The sequence below is a fragment of the Clinocottus analis genome, unplaced genomic scaffold, assembly GCF_023055335.1.
Source record: "Clinocottus analis isolate CAN_PGR_092001 unplaced genomic scaffold, fCliAna1.0.p SCAF_30, whole genome shotgun sequence".
In the NCBI taxonomy this organism is placed as follows: domain Eukaryota; kingdom Metazoa; phylum Chordata; class Actinopteri; order Perciformes; family Cottidae; genus Clinocottus; species Clinocottus analis.
The window spans coordinates 604,680-626,510 of NW_027176043.1; the positions used below are offsets into that span (position 1 = coordinate 604,680).

At 40.8% G+C, this 21,831-nt stretch overlaps 1 protein-coding gene across 1 annotated transcript in view; it reads right to left on the bottom strand.

Annotated features, from left to right (window-relative positions):
- Positions 1–297: 297 nt before the first annotated feature.
- Positions 298–21,831, bottom strand: part of adck1 (aarF domain containing kinase 1) — a 54,541-nt gene continuing 33,007 nt past the window's right edge. The window contains exons 7-12 of the mRNA XM_068595480.1: positions 21,163–21,321; positions 20,110–20,226; positions 13,845–13,994; positions 10,760–10,957; positions 3,801–3,994; positions 298–2,069 (exon numbers count right to left, since the gene is read on the bottom strand). Coding sequence (XP_068451581.1) covers positions 1,910–2,069; positions 3,801–3,994; positions 10,760–10,957; positions 13,845–13,994; positions 20,110–20,226; positions 21,163–21,321 — 978 coding nt within the window. The 3' untranslated portion in view covers positions 298–1,909. The remainder of the gene's footprint in view (positions 2,070–3,800; positions 3,995–10,759; positions 10,958–13,844; positions 13,995–20,109; positions 20,227–21,162; positions 21,322–21,831) is intronic.

Consider the following 21,831-nt stretch of genomic DNA (forward strand, 5'->3'; position numbering starts at 1 on the left):
TTGCCTTCTTTTGCACATTCCATTCGGTACAGATATTCATGTTTCCTTCGGAATTAATTTGAATAACATTGGTGTTTTTCCTCTCTCGGTCATCAGGTTAAAAATGTGTCCAATACTTTTGACCAAATACCGAAAAAACTAAGAGTGAAAAGGTTTTGAGTGTTTCAAAGACTAGAAAAGGGCTATACAAGTACCATTAGCATTCTGTAAACAGTTATAACTATAATATATAATATAATTTAAGCACAATCATGTCGAATACATATGCTAAAACGTGATGCTAATAAGACATTTAAATTGCATTCAATTTTATTTGTACATTCCAAAATCACAACTTTGCCTCAGGGCTTTACACTCTGGTCATCCTGTCATTGGACCCTCACATCAGAAGAGGATGAACTCCCAAAAAAACCTTTAACAGTAAAAAAAGGATGAAACTCTAGAGAGACCAAGTGAGGATGGATCTCTCTCCCAGGATAGATGTGTAACAGATGTCATGTGGACAGACAGTGCGCAGTAAGAAGAAAGTATAGCACAAGCATGCATACTTATTTAATTAAGCAAATCCTGATTATACATCGTTCCCAAACAAACACAAAAATAACATGACCTAAAGCAGATAGGAATTTTCACTGATTCAGATTGATGTTAAAATTTTGAAAAATGTAGTTTCAACCCAAGCGCCTCCTCTCCTTGTGCAAAGCCGTGCCATAAGAATAAAAATACACATTATAGGTCCTCCGCTCTGACAACGTCAGTGCTCGGGCCCTAATTATCGTTGCAGGGTGAACACAGGTGTAATTAATAACATTAATTAGGGCCCGTTCCATTTGAACCCTGATATTGTAACTGAAAAATGACTGCGACACTAAAGAGAATGGGCCATAATGAATGACTCCTGTCGGAGTAGCTTCTGGGTACATATGACAAGGAGAAGATTAAAACATCCAGCAGTGGATGGAATCAGGAAATCAATCTGCCACTCTAACTCTGTCTCTTTTTAGGAGTTTACTTTGAACAGAAACTGATAAAAGATTGTGAATAATTATTGTTTAGTCCTCTCTTCTCTGTCCACCTCCGTTCTGTTTTTGATTCGTTCTGCATCTTTTTCAGGCGCACTGTCCTTTAAATGGCTTGAGCTTGTTCCCTTGTCCTTCATCACAATTCAACACTACATAATCAATATATAATGTACACACAATCTATTTAACTATTTGTTTTGGCATTTAGCACACAAGAAAGTGTGGTTACAAAAAGGGTGTTCAACACATGGGTCCAACAAATGACATTGTCTACTTAAATTAATTCTATTCATATTCATCATAAATTATGACATTTTGTTCCATGTGCATTCCAATTCACAGGAAGTGGCTGGATTTGATGCCACCGGAAATAAAACAATATCTATTATAACGAGGTCATCATTGTGACAAAGATAAAAGGTCATTTTCGTAAATAAAATAAATTAGAGCTTCGACACAAGTATTTACTGGAACTATTTCTTATCCACTGGCCTAGAATTTCTCTGCAGCATATCCAGACACGGTCAGTGAGTACTGTTCACTGTATGCAAGACAGCGAGCAGTTCAAGTACACTTCAAGTTTATGAGAATCAATCAGACAATAATCACCTGAAACTCCAAAGTATTTATCTTGAGTGAAAGAAATACAATAAAAAACAAGTTCATCTCAATACTGCTGATTGGACAGACATCAGGATGTGTTGTCCTTGTATGCGTCCAAATTACCAGTTTACCGACATTAACAGTTACAAACTGTATCAGTAAGATTGGTGTAACTCATGTATGTGTGTGTGTGTGTGTGTGAGAGAGCACATATTCAAAATGTGTTAACAGTGGATTTTAACCTAACTTTCAGTATGTTTAAGGTCCCAGTGTCCAGATATGTCTCAGTGCAGAAATGCCAGCAGAGCAGTGATCCAGTGTCCCAACGTCGAGCCGCTCACCCACAGAAACAGTTCATACATAGTGAGTCTCCACAGGTTGAGGGACTCTGCCAGTGTGATCTGGAGGTACCTTCTCCTGGACTGAGCCTTATTCCTCTTGTGCCTGTCAGTCAGAGAAGGAATGGTCAAGGGTCAGGCACGATTTTCTCTGAGAACACTATAAATGTATTGTTTGCCACTTGAGCCAGTATGAAAAGCTGGTGGCTAGGTGTACCATAAATGAGTAGCCAAGAACAACTGGGTCCTTAGGGTCATTATAGACCAACTGACATATGTATACCTGCAGTCAATCTAATTTACAAGATGCTTTAAATTCATGCAAATCCACCAAAGTTAAACTTTTCAAACCAAAGATTTAAACAATTTCCTTTTTAGGAGAGTCAGACATTTTTCATTGGAATTAAATGGAACATCATCATTAGTACTTTGGGAATACAAGCATTTACAAACATCTGAATTTCAAATAGCGATACTCTCCTAATGTACACACCTGAAATGAGATACAGAAAATCTCATCTTGAACATGTTATATATCAATGTATCCCTTTTTGAGAGGGACAACCAGGGGGCAGAGGCCATCATGACTGTGCCCCCTGCAAACAACCAGCTCCTCACCCTCTCCCCCACCAACGCGTGTACTGCGCTGAAGCAGGTATAATGCACGTAAGGCTGCTGGCCCTGATGGCTTCCCTGGACGCGTGGTCAAGGCCTGTGCTGGGCAGCTGACTGGGGTCTTAACTGACATCTTCAACCTGTCACTGGCCCAAGCAGCCATTACCACATGCTTCAAACTCACCTCAATCGTGCCAGTGCCAAAACACTCTACTGCAGCGAGCCTAAACGACTTCCGCCCAGTTGTACTCACCCCCATCATCATGAAGTGCTTCAGGGGACTGGTCCTGGCTCATCTCAAAACCTGCTTACCACCCACACTGGACCCCCACTGAATACCATCTCTACAGCGCTTTACTCCGCCTGGACAACAACACCACCTACCAGCATTCAACTGGTATCATCTTCTCCAAACTGAATACGAATCTAGGTGACCTTGGCAATCACACCACCTTGACCCTCACCCTAAACACTGGCGTTCCACAGGGCTGTGTGCTGAGTCCTCTCCTCTCCTCCCTGTTCAACTATGACAGCACGGCTGTACATGGCTCGAATGCCATCATCAAGTTCTTAGATGACACAACGGTGGTGGGCCTCATCAACAACAACGATGAGTCGGCCTACATGGAGGAGGTCTGGCACCTGGCACCGTGGTATGCCAACAACAACCTGACCCTCAACACCAAAAAGACCAAGGAGCTTATTGTGGCCTTCAGGATGACAAAGCGCTGCACCCCCCCATCCATATCAATGGAACGGAGGTTGATCATGTCTCCAGCTTCAGGTTCTTGGGTGTCCACATCTCAGAGGACATCTCTCTTGGACCCTCAACACCTCAACCCTGGTTAAGAAGGCACACCAGCATCTCTTCTTTCTGAAGAGACTGAAGAAACTCCACGTCTCCTCTGATCCTGGTGAACTTCTACCGTTGCACCATCAAGACCACCTTACAAACAGCGTCAGTTTGGTACGGCAATTGCTCTCTCAGACCGCAAAGCACTGCTCATAATTTTGAGAACTTCTGCTTTACCCGTCCCTCCTGAGAAAAGTGGAAGATATTGCAGAATGGCAGGAGGGACAGAGCCATTGTGTGCTGGTCATTGTGCGAAGGGAAACACCAGTAGGGTAACGGGAGCACGTTACAGATGGTTAATTATCTCCTGTATCAATAACCTTGGTTAGCTCAATCTATTCAAACTGAACGGACCACAATCTTTCTGACCTGGCCAGGGCACGTATGCAGCAGCGGGACATGTTGATGAAGGATGAGGAGGCGGCTCTGGTCTGTAAGGTGGTCTCAATGCCCCTCAGCAAGTCATTGGTCTTCAGCAGCAGCAGCATCTGCCGGGGTACTCGATTCAACAGCTCGCTGATCTGAGGCAGGTACTGAGCTGCATTGGTCCGAATCTCAACATCCTACCAATGGAGACAGACAGGAAGACCATTATGTACAAATTAAAGACCTTGTCCACCCACACTGATGTTTCCAATGATTTTGACTAACCTTATCATCTTAGCATGTAGTGTTGTTGTTGATGTATGTTTGATGTCTTGACAGGAACATGAGGTTGAGTAAAACATACACAAACACCAAGTACAAACTGTAGAGTTCTGTAGAATTGTAGTAGTGTAGTTTGTCAAAATTGAATTTGCACATATATACTATATGTATAATAAAGAAATGTTTAAATGTGTAGATTACAATACAAGAGAGGAATATGATAATTAATAAGGAATATTATGAAGAATATTATGAAGGATGTGTAATTCTATGCATAACAAGATCACTGTATGTTTTAGATTACTGTATGATGATTCGGGAGTGAAAGTGGTTTTAAAATGGATGCAACATGTGGTAGGATTGTGTATTGAAGAGGGACTATTCTTTGTGGCGGAGTGAGACATTGGATGTGTGGGAGGAAGTTACTAACGAATAAGAAGACCTTAGGTATCGTGGCAAAGTTGGTTTCAAATTTTTGAAACCAACAACGCGGGAAAGCATGTGACTTGCTGTTTAAACGCGGAGGCGGCAGTACCTGCGTGGGGATCTGTGCATTGCTGCGTGGTCTGTGAATCCAGGCCAAACAGGAGGTCCTCGATTAAGTAATGTTTTTACTGTTTGTCATCATCTTTTATTAAATCTTTATATTATAATGCATTGAATTCTGAATTTGGTGCATACCGGACCAAAACGTAACGCAGATTTCGGTGCTTCCTTTCAATGCCTGAGCCGATTGAAATACTTTTTTTACACTAGTATGATGACTTTGTCCTGGCAGCAGCTAACAGTGGCGAGCAGCAACAGTGGTGAGCAAGCCATCAACCTTTTAACAGAGAAAATGCCGAAATTGGTAAACGGTCAAAAGTATGGCTGTATTTCGCAAAAAAAGATTCAAACAACGCAGCGTGCAGCAAATGCAACAAAACAATTGAATGTAAAGAAGAAGAGCTGAACTCTGAGAGAGAAGGGCTTTGTTTTCTCCAACAAACCTTGTTGAGGAAACGTTTTAAACGCTGTAATCTGGACGATAAAGCTGCAGAGTTTCTAGACAAGTAAAAGACTCCCAAACTATAAACTTCCTACTAGAAAAGTTTGTTTTTCTGATGAAGGTCAATGCTGAACGGCAAGAACATCGGCTCGGAGCTCTGCAGGAGAAACGCTCCAAGATGCGACACAAAGTGAGATTATTAGGAGAAGCGTTTGTTTCTCGGTTCATTTTGTCTTTGCTGAATTCAAGAGCAGCACTGTCTGGTTCAGAAAAGCTCTCCACTTCATATAATGATGATGTGTAGTCCAATAAAGCAGCAGAGTTTGAAGAATCTAACATTCTGGAGTTCTGTTGCACACGGACCATCAGGCCACCTTATAAATATAATGGTCATAGTTTGAAGTTAAAAGTGTTTTGTATTTATTGATATTCATAGTACACTTTAATCTGTTAATATTTTGTTCAATTCGTAGAAAACATATTGCCTTGACAATAAAAAAGGCTTTCTTTAATGTTTGAATCAAATAATTGAGTACTGCATACAGGTGTGTGTGTGCACAGTATGTGTGTTTGTGTGTGTATGTATATATATATAATGAGTATACCGGATCTATGTATGTTACCACAGACACCCAATTTAAATTATTGCATTGAATTATTGCATTATTGGCCATAAATCCAGCATATTTATGTTTGTATATTTGTATGTTGTTCTTGTCATAAAAAAAATAACAGAAATAGTATTGAGCAGAAATGACAACATATAGTGTAAATGACTGAGCATAGAAATAATACATGATGAAAGAAGAAAGGGGGAGACCTCCATGATAACTACTTGTTCTCTTTGATGTTGAAGATGGCTGCTTGAGTCTCCATGTGTCCTGCTCTACTCTACTTCAAAGGCCTCTCTCTCTTCCTGCTGCACATCAACAGACACTAAATTACACTATTAGTCATGGAACAAAGTGAACTGCCAACTTACAAACACTTAGTCAGAGAGCAATCTTACGACAGAACGTACAATCAGGAGCTACACAATCTTTACAAGTACAGGACATTACAGAAGTGAGCAACTGTGAAATTACAAGCTAATTGAGGGGAAAAAATGAGTGGAGAAATACTTTTTCTATTATCAGCCAAAACTCTTAATAGAGCACACACAATATGCAAATTTCTGTTTTCCTGTTGGTAAAACTGTGCAGTTTGATCTAGTTCTTAACCACTACCAGCTCACCTGCATTCAGGTCTTTTAACACAACCTGATGAGCCCAAGGGTATTGCAATATTTATATATTTGCAATAATTCAAACTGGGTGTCTGTGGTGACATCCCCAGAAAAAAACTGATGTTTCCAGATAGGGAAACAAGCTTTGGTGTATATGGCCCCTAATTTTACCCTAAAACGAGTCCCTGCACCCACTGGGAGGAGGGTGTCTTCATACACTAAGAGACCAATCACGGGGGACTTTCTCATCTTACACCAGAGGCAGGGTTACCATATCCCTCCAGACAGAAGCTGTTATCATCAAATATGATCAAGTTCAATAATGAAGTTACTGGGTTGACACCATGACAACGAACAACTCAATCTGCTGTTATTAACGAAAATCCAATAATTCAATTTTGTATTGTATTTTGTAAAACAACGCATCCAAATGTTTTCACAGCCCCATATTTAAATTTATGCATACTGTGAGTGTGTGTATGCATGTGGCAGCAGCATTGTCAGAGCTGTCAGTCCAGATAAACAAAGAGTTGACAGGCACAGAGTGAGACAGACGGCTAGTCAACTTCCTCTCTGCTCTCGGCCTCATACCCACAGGAAGTCATGTGAAGAAACAGAACAAATACATCTAGAAGATCAGAAAGTCAGTCCTGTGTGTGATTCCTGAAGCCGTACAGAGGGGCCAGCCAGCCAACTGTCAATCAATGCCCTCGGCCTTGTTACGTTATTATTGGGGGAATCCTTTCCAAAACTACCTCCAGCATGTTGAGACCATCGCAAGCCATTTATTGACTTTGCATTTCTAGCAAGAAGGTTGTTGCTTTCTGAATAGGAGTCAATAGGAGTTGTGATTTGTTGGAGCCAGCCATCAAACAGCCATGGGTAATATGGGACATTGTGGTGATTCATCCTCCAGCAATGGCTTGGGTCTCACTGTAAACAGCTTGCTTTACTTTACTTAGCGTTACTTTCTCTATAGGAGGCACATGTAGCAGATTGGTTCAAAGCTTAATTCCTTCCTCGCATTTTTTTCCTGGAATAATTTCAAACCCTCTTGGTTACGTCCCATCTCTCCCACTTTATTTACTTAAAAAACTAAACTAATAGGTAAAGGCATAAACCAACACCATAATACTCCAAATGACTGGGTGTTCTGGAGTGCTCTGCTGAGTCCTGCTTGGGGAATAACAATTAGTAGCAATTATAGGAGGTTGGTTAGCAGGCCTCACAGCTGTCAGCAGGACACAGAGAAGGCGACAGAGCTCTCATTTGCATCTGAAAGCTTCAATAAGGACATATTGTATTGTGAGTGGTGCGATAATAGGCCGCGCAAAAGGCAAAGGGAATGCAGTTGGAGGGGGATGGGGAGCTGTGCTGGTGAGTTTCCTTTCTCCTCAATGTATTAGAGAATCTGCAGGATAATTTCATACAGCAGCCAGCAGACATTAGAAAATAGTGGGCAGCGACCAAGGGAGAGAGGAAGAATGTCAGAGGCTACTGTCAATAAGGCCATTTTCACTCTGCAGAGTTAGGCAGATAAAACAGAAAATGAATTATGCTAAACAAATGCGCATATTGACTACTAGGAAGTACATTTTTGAGATTTCACTTCACTCAGAAACTCTGAGAAGTGATGTCAGTACAGTAAATGTTTCCTTCTGCTCAGGCTGAGCGATGAAGAGTTGAGAATGTGAGGCAGTAAGAACATTAACTGAAGGTACAGTATCCTTCAAACTGGTTGTTGGATTGTAGTTCCAAACACCTTTCCAACGTCACAACAGAAATCATGATGGCCTTTGAGCTGTCAAAAATCCATATTGGTTTCATGACAAGTCATTGTCCCAGCTAGATGTCCTCTTCAGACATACTGTCACTCACTTCATTGAACACAGCCTGTAGCTATCGCAGGGATACAAAAAAAAAATGAGACGCCTTGCAGACAACAGAAACCAGATGTCATCAGGGCCTTTTCCTGACACCAGAACACCAGAGTATGATATCTACACATGTAGTCCACATTTAAAAACAATTTTAGAGCACAGACCAGTATTCATTAGGGGGCGGTATTACTTGTACTATTATTTCCCCAGTGCGGGACTAATAAAGCAATATTTAATCTATTTGCTCACCTGGTTTAGTCTGGGATGGACAGTATAAAAGGGAAAAATTCCCAGGTTTATGACCACCTTGTGTTTGTATCATCCTAATGCTGAGTTCACACCAAAATCACGCTGTGTTTACCGCGTCAGTTTACTTGCTCAACAATAAAAGAAACGTTAAAGGGATTGTGGCTTATCTCCGTGAAAAGAGCAAACTTTCCGCTATCAACTTTGGAAGAAATAACCACCAGTTCTGCTTTATATTTGTTGTGTAGGTCCAAAAACGTCAAAACACTAAACTCCCTCCTGTTTGGGTTCATAACACCATCCGTAGCCGCACACAGCTCGATGAATTTCACCGACTCCTCTAGGAACTGCGACTGGTTTATCACCGTAAAACTAGGTAGTTACCATTCCCGCCATCCACCATGGAAATAACCACTAGTTCTGCTTTATACTTGTTGTGTAAATTCCACGAACGTCAGAACATCAAACTCCATGGTGTCGGTATTGATGATATTATCCGTAGTCCCACAGCAGCGTCTGAATGATGGCCGCTATCAGCGCTACTTCAGGGGGACTGGCAGCAGTTTGATTTAGCACCGGCAGCCGACAGGACGGCGGTGATAACGGGCAGCGCTTTGCCAGAGTTGGAAAATTTCAACTTGTTTGAATTTGCGGCGTGTCAAAGGGTTTTTTTTTTTTTGCCCCGCGTCAAAATGTGTCAGTTGCGCCGCATCGCGGAATATTTTTTTTTCCGCAACCTATCGCGTCATTGACTTTGATGTAATCTGGTTGCACAACAAATTCGTGCCACGTTTGGTGTGAACACAGCATAAGGCAGCTGGCTATATGATGGTTACATAATAGTTTAAGTGGTAAAGGTAACACTATTTATTTAATTACCTTAAACAACAGACTTCGGCTGAAATTAAGTTTCCATGTTTACTTTTTCAGGCCCTTTCATATCATTTGCCAAAAAGCCATAGATATTACAGGACTCAGAGAAATCCATGTTTCCCAGTGGTAATTTTTTACATTTTTTCAATTAAATTAAAAATACATTTTGTACGGCCCAAAATCACAAATCAAAAATTTGTCTCTAAGGCCTTTCCAGTCTGATTATGAGTTTTATGGTGACAGAAATAGTATTTACAGGTTGGAAATCGGTTGGTAATTACAGTAACTCTGCTGCTTAGAGTTTTACTTTTTTAACAGTAACTAATCAATGCTTACGTCTTTAACTGTTTACTATCGTTAATTAGCTAATGTCAATGAAACACAACACTTCTTGCAGATCTGTCACATTAAACAGCAGGAAGTGTACATGTTACCTAATTCTTTTTTATTTATATATGATTTATTTGTAAAAGTTACAAAACAAGACCTAATGTACAATAGACCTCACAAATACGGAGAGAAAGGATAACATATCAGACAGCCAAATGGTGAGGATACACATAACAGCCCCCTCCTTCCCAAAACAAATATACAACAAATTATAAAAGCGACCAAAACCCAACATCAACAACTGGCTGTTAAATACTGCCAGTGGCAGATAATATTGTAGAAACATATGCTTATTCTTACTATCCCACTTTTTCTTTGTTACCTTATTCTGATGTATCAAGACGACAGGTAAACATGAAGGACATGTTTAGTTTGGAATAGCAACAAAGAAGCAGTGAGAAAAATGTACGACAAAATATGCTTGACTTGTTAAATTTGTGACTAATGACTTTGTTTTCAATGTTTAGTCGAGAAATATTCATTAAAAAAGATGAACGTCCCTGTGCATGCAAAAAGGCACAGCTCTAAAAGCACTCAACATTTGCTTAGTGCATTGGATTGCATTAACACTAATGGAATGCATCATCAGGACCTTAAAAAAAGATCCATGCATAAGAGAGTGAAAAGAGGAGAGAGGACGACAAAGAACAGAAGAGAGGAGATGTCAGGGGAGAAAAAGCCAAAGCAAAGCAATGAGTAGACGTGGCCACAGAGATGTCTCAAAAGGTCTTCTTAGCTACAGAGTACTTCACAATCAACAAGTGTGTTCAAGTAGAAGGAACTAGAGTGGGGTCTGCCTAATGTCGTGTGTGTGTGTGTGTGTGTGTGTGTGTGTGTGTGTGCGTGCGTGGTCAAGATTGATGGTAGAGCTTTCATCTCACCTAAAGTTGGAAACAGAGAGAGGGAGGATAGCATGTCTTACTTATGTACTGCCCAATTTGCTTTCTGAACCTATGATACCACTTAGTATTTATTGAAATGATAAAGTTATGTTACAATGTGTGTGTGTGTGTGTGTGTGTGTGTGTGTGTGTGTGTGTGTGTGTGTGTGTGTGTGTGTGTGTGTGCTCATACAGTACCTCAGAGCGTGTAACAGGCGCAGAACTGATGCCGGCATTGACGGCGGTCCAAGAGCGAGAGGTCACCACGCAGGCAAACAGGGGGTACAGATCTCCAGCTCCCAGTCTGAGGCTGTAACGTTCCACCCCGGACATGTCACCTTTTATCAGAGCCTGCCACAGCCGACAATAGTTCAACCTTAAGTCTGGCTGAAGGACCTGGAAGGGAGGGGATTAGATATCCTTTGTTAGGATTCAATTCAATGTATTTTATATCGCCCAAAATTACAAATTATCCTCAGAGGGCTTTACAATCTATACACATAGGACAATGTCCCAGCACCTCACATCAGATCAGGAAAAAACCCCCCCAAAACACCTTTAATGTGGAGATAAGGAAGAAACCTTCAGGAAAGCAACAGAGGAGGATCCTCTATGAAGAGGATCTTCAAACCACGTGGAACAAAGGGAACACACAGTGCGTTTACATGATGGCATTAATTCGAATCTTGCTTTAGTCGGACTATGCTCTCTTTCGGGGCAACTGCTATTATCCTTATATACATGGCAGTGAATAAATCGAATCATTGGCCGAATGCATGTCATATCCGATACGACAGGTGGCGCTGTTTTCATTACATGTAGTGGTGATACAGCCATCTCCGCTTGACCTCTTCACTCTTCATAATGGAGAGAACCCTGCTAGCTTCGGTGGTTGTCGGGGAGCTAGCAGCAGCGCTAGCTGGCTACATCAGGGAGCTAGCAGAGACACCCACCGAAGGTACCTTCGGCTCGTAACCCGACTTTTACGTTTGTTTGTTTCTGCCGGCCGTGACAACTTATCGTCTTTTTCGACTTCCGGGTCACGACCTGGGAGGGAGGAAGGGAGGAGGCGGCGGGATCTTGAGCATGCGCACAAACGCATTGTCCAGTTCCGATCCGATTCAGCGTTTACATGCAGCGTTATTCGAATTATCAATCGAATCGAATCGAGTTATCCAGGGGTGTTAATCGGATCGTAGTCGGACCACAGTTATTCGAATAAAGGTGTTTACATGAACTGGATAATTCGATTTTAGTCGGACTAAGCCAGTTATTCGAATCCATGTAACCGCACTGACTGACTAACGGATCATCTTAGACCTTTTGTCTCTTGGTCCTTGAGAACAAAGAAGTCACAATCTCCTTTGCCCTGGGAATTCAACACCCTGTCAGTCCACGAATTGTTTACAACCCCCCCTCATATGCATACATAGGAAACAGTTCCTTGATTCACTCCCCTCTCATATATTCTTCCAACATCACAGACAAACAATTAAATCAGTTTAGAACATTACAATAGTATATTTTCCCATTACGATATATATAGTCACTCATTTTACGATATACCTCACCTGAGTGGCCCAGACTTTTGTGGCCCTCAGTGAAAAAAGTTTGGATATCCCTGCTTTAAGAGTTTGTTGGTCATGCGTCTAACTTGTTGGTGAGGACTCCTGCATTTTTCATGTAACATCCTTCAGATGAAGGCTATTACTGGCAAATTCAGAGTTTAGGAGGCACAAACACAGAAAGTATAGTTTAATGTGCACTACATTGAGATTTCAGTTTCTCATTCTGGCTCTCCCTCCTCCCTTTGGGAGCACTGGAGGCTGATATTAAGTCAGGCAAAGCCCTGCATTTACAACTTTCTCTATCCTCAATGCGGCCATGAGCTCGGCAGCAGCGGCTTTCTCGTTCTCAGGTCCGGTATCTTATACTCAGTGCAGTTAGAATAAAAAAAAGGTCCTCCACATGCATTCTGCATAAAACTCTGCTTAAAACCCATAAAAAAACACCACCCGCTCCACCTCCACAGACTCTGGTGTCCAGCTCTTGAAGAAGAGGATGGCACCACATCACTGATTGTGCTCCTGGGACGCAGCACCACCCCCCCCCCCACACTCTCTTTTCCACTCATTCTCGTGTGAGTCTCCTGCAGAAACATCACGTCAGTCCTCTTGAGTTTCATCAGCTCGTAAAGCAGAGACCTCTTCACCGGATCCCTGGCCCCGTTCAGGATTCACCTGACCCCTCATTTACCTGACTATCCTATGGACCCCCCTCATTTACCTGACTGTCCCCCTGACCCTTCATTTACCTGACTATCCTCTGAACCCCCCCTCATTTACTGACTACCTTATGGACCCCCCTCATTTACCTGACTATCCTCTGAACCCCCCCTCATTTACTGACTATCCTATGGACCCCCCTCATTTACCTGACTGGCCCCCTGACCCCTCATTTACCTGACCTACAAGCTGGACCTCACTCGTCTCCTGATATCCTGATGATCCCTTCTGAGCTCCACAGCAGAGTTTTTCTAACCCTGCTCGCCGGTGTTGAGGGTGGCAGAACGGTGATTAACCCATCGTTGACCGCGTTCCCGTTCAACACCACCACGTTTGCCTTTTTAACATGGCTCAACACGGTCAACGCGTTGGTCTTGGCGACAAACACACACACAGGAGCCCGACAACCCCCTATGTGCACAACAACACTACAATATACAGTGCACTTTATCCACAACATTAACTAGGAAATCCAGAAAGAAATCACCCACACTCTTTGCTCACAACCTTCAAGCTCACGGTCAGAGAGAGTGTTTGTGAGAGAGAGACAGAGAAAGAGAGAGAGAAAGGATAAAAGAAGCATATTTTACCAAAGTCGCTTCATAAAAAAAGGAACAAGCAGTAAACCAACACAAGTCAGATCTGTGGATGTCTGTGTCAGTGTGTAGGAGCAAGTGTGTTAACAACCAAGGAGTGTGTGCGTGGATGTGTGTGTCTAGAACTTGAGTACATACAGTAAATGCGCCCGTATGATTACTGCTCTGGTGCACCAATCCAAACACAGCATACTGCACTTTACTAAGAACAACATCAAATGAGTTGTTTATCAAAAAGCTTTTATCCTGCTGAAGCTCTAATGAAAGTGTGTGTCACATGTTGGCTCTGTGTTTGCTGCTCTCTCCATGAACTGAAGGTCGAAGCCAGCAGCATGAAAAATGGACAGCAATTTGAGAACAAATGGTATTTTATTATGTGCAGGCTGCCTGGAGATGTCTCACCTGATAAAGACCGTGATCAAGCAGGGCGATCTCGGTCTTCTTGCTCTGGGGACACTTTCGGACCAACACATTGCCCGGGTGCGGATCACAGTGAACAAAGCCATGGACGAAGATCATTTCACTGTACATCTTACCCAGGTTCTCAGAGATCTGTTGGGGACATGACGAAGCAAATGGAAAAGGTGAAAAGTGAAAAAATGACTCTAAGAAGATGCATTTTCTAATATACAGCATTTAACCATCATGCATTTGACATGTAAATGGATGCCAAGCTGTTTAGTGTGTTTTGTGTCTAAAGTCAGCTGGGACAATGTGGGAAGGGCATCAACGCCACTGATGCCGATGGCCAGACTATTTTCATAAGATGAGCACAAAAGCATTTATTTATGAAGTACATAATAGAGTACATGCCAAAAATAAATTTGAAGACGAGCAGTTATACCCCGTCAAGACATTATTATTATGAAGTATCATTCAAATTCATTGGTGATGCTTCAGACTCAAGCTAGTATGCAACTCGGAGCAATAGGACTGCACCTGGGGCTGCTTCATCCTGCCTGTGATGAACAATAGAGGTGGTGCAGTGGATGAGGACACGGTCATTGAGAGTTGTTTTGGTCCCATGGAGGTCATGTGACACTCTTGACTCAAGTGGTGACTTTGTTGTAGGATGTCAGGGACATCTTTTTAGTAGTAGTAGTAGTAGTAGTAGTAGTAGTAGTAGTATCCAACCAGATGTAACTCGAGAGCAAACATTTAAAGAAACTGAATAATGTTCAAACTTCACCTCTAAAACACAACTTTAGGGCTGCATGGGCCTCTGGTGATTCCAGAGGAGTAGAGAAGGCTGTCATAGAAGTGCACACAGGACAACTACACAACCCTGTAAATCTTTATGAAATTTCACCCCTAAGTGCCGCTAAGGTCATTTTTTGTTTAATTATTCCAAAGGCGTTCGCCCCTGCAACTACAACAGGAGGAATCATATCATTGTGCACTTTTAGTCTAAAGATTCTCCTAACCCCTTCACACTTTACGTAGTACAATCAACCGTCACTATAGCGCAGTTCACCTTTCGCAGACTCGGCGTCTTGATTGGCTAAGGGAGAACCGCACATTGTGTTCTGTGCCCTCATTAGCTACGGGACCGTACTCTACACCCTTGTCAATCAATCTCCTCCGTGCAGTGTCTCCTGTACAGTACAGAATACATTCGGCTAGCCAGATTTACAGTACAGTACTGTACATACATGTTCAATCGCTAGCAGTAATAATGTCGATGAAACAAACTGCAACTACACCTGCAGTGGCACCCAAAAGACAGAGGAAGATGCTAACCATCGCAGAAAAAGTTAGACTTTTGGACATGCTAAAGCAAGGTAGAAGTTACGTGGCTGTAGGGCGCCATTACGGCATAAATGAATCTTTGGTTCGTTACATAAAGAAAGAGGAAAACAACATAAAGACGACAGCAACAATAAGTTTGAACAAGGATGCAAAAAGGGTTGTAACTGTCCGCAACAAGACCATTGTAAGGATGGAGTCTGCTTTAGCTCTGTGGATCAGCGACAGCAGGACATTCTGCTGGACACCAACATTATCCGCACAAAAGCTAAAAAACTTTATGAAACCTTTGCTGACAACGAGGAGCAAGATGATGCGGAGCCCGGGCAATCGAAGGGTGCTTTTCACCAAGAACCAAGCCCATTTAATGACAGCAAGGGCTGGTTCGACAAATTCCGGCAACGCTTTGGACTTAAAAGTGTTTCTCTGCTCGGAGAGGCCGCCTCTGCAGATACTGCTGGAGCAGAGGCATACGTGAACAAATTAAAAAAATTCCGAGAGCCCTTAAAAACAAAAATAAGAATGCGTTGCCCGTTTACTGGATACACAACGCAAAGGCTTGGATGACAGAATGGCAACCATTGTTAGAATGTCCACTGAACTTTGGAGAGGTATGCAAGAATGGGACCCTTTGATGTTCCGTTCATTACAGTTTTCAAATATGATCGAAGGTGCCATGTCTGTGTATGAGAATCTTCTCGCCCAAAAGAAAAAACAGCGCCAACAACTACCCATAACTATGTTCTGCACTCGGAAAAAAAACCCACCTGCACCGAGGCCATCAGAGGAAAAAAGGCAATGGAGCGGCGCCAGGACAAAGAGCCACGGTCTGAGGAACTGAGAAATACGCGTGAGATACTGATAATTATTGTGTCAAACCTCGTGATCATTAAAATTAAATTTGTTAAAAATGTTTGGGCTTATTTTTTTAAATCCGCAAAAGTTTGAACTTTGAGAGTGTTTAAATAAGAGAGAAATGTGAGAAAATGTTAATGCATGTCTGAAAAAAGTGTATAAAAGTGTGTGGTTAAGGGTTTTATGGCCTTAAAACATGTATAACAATTGTAAAGAATAAAGCTGATTACTTCGTGGATTTCGACTGTTGTGGGTTATTTTTAGAACGTATCCCCCGCAATAAACGAGGGACGACTGTAATGCATGAACAGCTGAAACAAACAAGATGGGTATTTAGGACCTACTGCAAATAAACCGATTCTCTAGTTATATTTAGGATGAGCTGCTCAACTCAATTTTCCAATAGAGCGAATCGACTTGCAGGTAACACATTCCATATAAATGCAGCTGGATAGAAAACTGAGCATTTAAAATCTGCATGGGACAAAGTTAGTGGAGCTCCTGTGTGGGATAACACTACACAAGATTTCCCCGGAGTCTTTGTGTTTTCTTTCCTCAAAGGTTTACATGGATCCTGGTTTTATCTGGACCCTGGTCCTGCTAAACACCAACTGTTATTATCATTATTATTAGTTACATTGCTATATTGACAATACAATTACTGCTTTTATTATCATTATTATATCCACTGTTGCTGCTATTTTTGGTAGTTGTACATTTTTCATCAAGCCTGCTTCTCTCATTATATAAATAATTTCTGTCATATTCATGTATACTGTAACTGTTATGTTCATTCTGTACACATGACATCTATTGTACTTTAGTCCATCCTGATAGAGGATCTCCCTCTATTGCTCTCCCGAAGGTTTCGTTTTCTCCCCGTAAAGCTTTTTTTGGGGGAGTTTTTCCTGAACTGATGTGAGGTCCCGGTACAGAGTATGTTGTACATGTACAGATTGTAAAGTCCTCTGAGGATAATTTGTAATTTATATATTATTATTATTGTTTGTTGTGCTTTTTGGTGATACGAAATATATTGAATTTAACTTTTAATGAATAAACTTCTCATCTACTCTGAGCCACTTGAGGCCAATACAAAAGAAAGAAAGGAAAATAGACCTCCAATGCTTCCTTGTGGGACTCCACATGTTAGTGGTTGTGAAAATGGTTCCATTAACCTCTACTACTGTTCTCCATCCTAGAGATAAGATTCAGCCCACTGTAGATCTAAATTGTTAGAGCCCAGAGCCCTCAGCTTACACACAGCGTCACCTTTTGGAGATCCAACATAACCATGCCGCAGTATTTTTCTAAATCTACTCCTTAGTTAATGTGGTGTGTTAAGTAGAACAAAAAGGTATCTGTCAAGTGAGATTTTTTGAAGAACCTATTGGAATTTATTCAGAAGATTTCACAATGATTAATAACTGTATATTTGTTCATGTATGATTCTTGCTATTAACCTTGATAATGAACACAAAGTGGAGCACAGTTATTAGCTGATTTGAATTTGCTTTCTTTTGTATTTAAGGGTTATTGACAGTTTGAATTAGTGGGGAAACCTGTTTTGTTCGATGGGTGTGTTTGTTATATGGTTTATACTTGGAATGTTAATCGTGGACCTGTTGCTTTAGAAGGGTTCATGGCTTTAAGCTTTTGTAGTGCATTTATGACACGCAACAGAAAACACAAATGGGAGTCCTTTCTGTTGATTTACATGCCTTCTTAATAGGACATTTACCGAGTAGGTGACGTATTTATCACTATGTGTATATAGTTGTAAAGTAATTATTTAAACTATTTGCTACTTTGCCTCCTACATCCAGGTTAAAGTTGTGTTTTTGTCTTCATCCATTTCTGTGACTGTACCCTAGCCGTTTTAAGACTTCCAAAGTAGTGGTAGGTTGCTCTTATTATCTGCTATCTTCTCACTGAAGAAAAAATAAGTTTGTTTTGTATACTCACTGAACTGCTCATTGCTAGAATTCTTATATTTCGTAAAATAGTAATTCCTCGAATTAATGCCATTTAAAAATATCAACTATAAAATTAAGGTTCTGTTTAAGTTTGAGTGATTTAACTGGAGCAAGTTTATCAACAGCTGCCAAAAATAATGATGGAAAACAGGATGTTTCTATTTCTGCACATTTGAAAACTGGAGACCAATCCATATCCCGTAAGGATCTAGTCAGAACCCTTACTACTGTAATTGCTTACTGCAATTAAATACAGACTTCTGAATATGCCGTGTACAGAAAATAAAAGAGAATAAATAATTCATACACTTATTAATTCTGGCCACATTTGTGGACTAAATTAGGTCACTATCTTCTGTAACACTTCTATCATATCATAACTAAGGACGAATTATTAGGACAGGTAATTTATTCTAGTCCGAAGAAAACAAACCTAGTTCATTCACACATATAGGGCTTGAGACGAGACACAATTAATATTATCATCCCATGTTATCATTTAAGCTCTTTGGGTTAGAAATCCATTGTGAGCAATGAGGCAGCATTGCATCCAACGAACAACAGAGAAAAATATCCGCATACAAAACAGTGAAACGTGGTTATCACATATGTGCCATCAGCAGTCTTTTGGCATATGGAAACCTCATTAGCATGTTGACTTTCAACAGCAGCTGACAAATAACAAAGTGACTGTGATTTTGCTGCATGAAACAACACTTAGATAACATTAGAAATATTTTAACCAACTTAAAATAACGTGAGATACATATTTAAAGGTTTTGGGAACACTGGGTTTTATGGATGTTGTCCAATCAGTGGACAGTCATATCTTAAATCTTACCAATCTGGGGAAGAATGCAAAAATGGAAGGTCTATTTAGGCCCTCATCCATCTTGTGATTAAAGACACAGGGTCCAGCATGCACCACTGCCACCCAATATCTCTGTCCATCCTGTCGCTTTGTGTGTGTGTGTGTTATATTATGCAGCCTTCTCTATCTATCTCACTGGCTGTCTTATCAAACTCATTATCATTGCTTAATGCTCAGATAGTGTGTCCCTGTCTGCATCAGTGTGTGAGGGAATGTATGTGTTCATTAAAAGCCCAATAAATACTTTGTGTGTTGTGTATTTGTCAATGTCTTTTCGAGCTGTGTGTGAATGTCCAACTGTGTGTGTGTGTGTGTGTTATTCATGGTTATCCCACTACCATTTCAGATTCTATGACCATGAATGCATGTGTATTACCAATTGTATTGTCAAAGCAACAGCTGTACTAGTGGAATCTTTTTTGTGTGACTTCCATCTGAGATACTTTAATTAAAGTTGTTGCTTTCTTACATATTGTGGGAATCAATTTGAAATTAAAGGCTGTCAGCAATTTCAGTTGATGCGTTACAGAAGTAGTGTGCATGTCAAATGTCCTTAAGTGAGATACTAAAACAGGGGTGTCAAACGCGTTTTAGTGAAGGGGCCACATGCTGCCCATTTTGATCTCAAGTGGGTGGACCAGAAAAATCACAGGATAATAATGCATAATTAACGATAATGTTTATCTATGTTTAAATCATTGGTGAAGGTTTATATATATATATTTCATATATATATATATTTCATATATATATATATATATATATATATATATATATATATATATGTACACACACACACACACACACACAATTATTATTATTTTTTTTCTTCTGTTGGACTGGACACCCTAGCGGGCCGGACTGGACCCCCTGGCGGGCCGGATCCGGCCCGCGGCCCGTATGTTTTACACCCCTATACTAAACCCCATGTTGCTCCTCCTAATGCTTAGGAAGGGTTTATGCAGAGGTGAAGTTTGGTTTTTCAGTAAAAACAATATTTTTGCATCACCTTTGACTAAATGAAAGCTGTAAACATAACAAAATAAAATTAGAGCCAATCACTTCAAGTTATATTAGACATCAAAGCTACTTCAATTAGGTTAAAACTACTCTCTAATCCCAGTCTTTCTCTAGATTCCACGCAGACGTGCACACAAACGCACACGCACCCTTGTTTATTCAAAGGCTTTCAGAGAGCGAGCAGGGGAGCAGGCAGTACCTCGTTAACATTGATGCTGTGCTTCTTCATGTAGTCCTTGTCATTGATCTGCCCCCCCTCAACAAACTCCATGGTCAGGACCCTCTTTGTGGACAGATCCCAATGGATCATGGGAACCTGTAGAAAGAAATTAAAATGTTAATTTTCTTCCCACCTCTTTTTCACTAGAACCCATTCGCCTGCGCAGCTCTCTTACAGGTCTGCATTAGCTTCTAGGCTTGAATTAAGATAGACAGTTTGGGAAAAGAAAAAATAAACAACTCAATATTAAAAGATGAATTAAAAACAGAATAAATTAAACTCACAGCCAAACAAATCTTAATTCTCAAAACATTCTGGTGATCTTTTAACTAATTATAAAATATGCAATATATTTGTAAAAACCTTGATATAAGAATATTTGTTAAGTATCTGATCATAAACTGTGGCTCATGGGAGCTTTTACTGTCAATCAGAGGATAGACGGTTCAATCCCCGACTCAGCATGTAAATGTGTCCTTGGGCAAGACTTTCAACCCCAAACTGCTCCCGTAGGCACGGTATGTATGTATTTGTGTGTGTGTGTGTGTGTGTAAATGTTAGTAACTCCTGATAACCCCACCCATGAGTGGGTGGGTGATGACAAGTAGTGTGAAAGCGCTTTGAGTGGTCAAAATACAAAAAAAAGAGATGTGAAGGTCCATTTACCATTCAAAACCTTCGTTTCGCCTCACATTCCAGCTCTGTATGGTGAAGTAAATGTGATTTGCGGCGTTCTGCTAACCCTGCTCTGTTGGAATTTAGAGCCACCGGGCAGCACAGGAAAAGCTATCAAACACAGTGGAAAGGTCTGACCTCTATTAACTGTATCGAGTACAATTTGAAATACTAGGACCTTAAATTGAAACAGACAATCTCTTATTATTCTATTGTATTCTTATTACAAGCTGTTTACAAGGATGTGTGGCCAAAAGGGTCAAAACTAAAACTAAAAACTAAATCTCATCGATTTTATTCTTGAGCTTTATGAAAGTAAGCCTTGTAGAAATGCTTGTACTGTAATTGTGTGTGTACCTTAAGAAACGTGAAGTGGCCCAGCATGTTGGCCACCTTCTCAGCATTGTGTCCCTCATTAAGGAAATCCAGCTCAAGCGGCATGTTCTTCTTGGCCTCTTCTACCAACCACATAAAGGCGAAGTTTGGGAAGAGCCAATGGATTGCCTTCAACATCACCTTGAAATTACAAATCTCAATCAATCTCATTGTCCAATACAAGTACAATAAAACATGCATATACGAGGTATACAGTAATGTCCTGCCAATGGCTAACATTTCATGCCAGTATATTATCAGGGCATTATAATGTACATTAATAGGTGAAATTCTTTGAAATGGCAGTCCATTCAAAACCTCCAATTAAGGTTTTTGGCCAATCTGTTATTATCAGCAACACCAAATCAAATGTGTTCCATCACCCGTGGAAGGGGCTGGATCGGTTTATGCTAAATACCACTCAGGCCGTGACAAATTTTAACAATATTAAAATTTACACTTTCTACAATGTCTGTACATTTCATACAAAGTATGCTTAAAGGATAATTTCACAATGCCTGTTTTACAAAAACAATCAGAAGCCCATAAACAGGTTGTGCTTGTGCTAATCATCCCTGCTGTGCGTACTGGCCATTAAAAACCTAGAGTGTGGCACAGACTAAGCTGCTGAAACCTCATGTTCATTTCAGA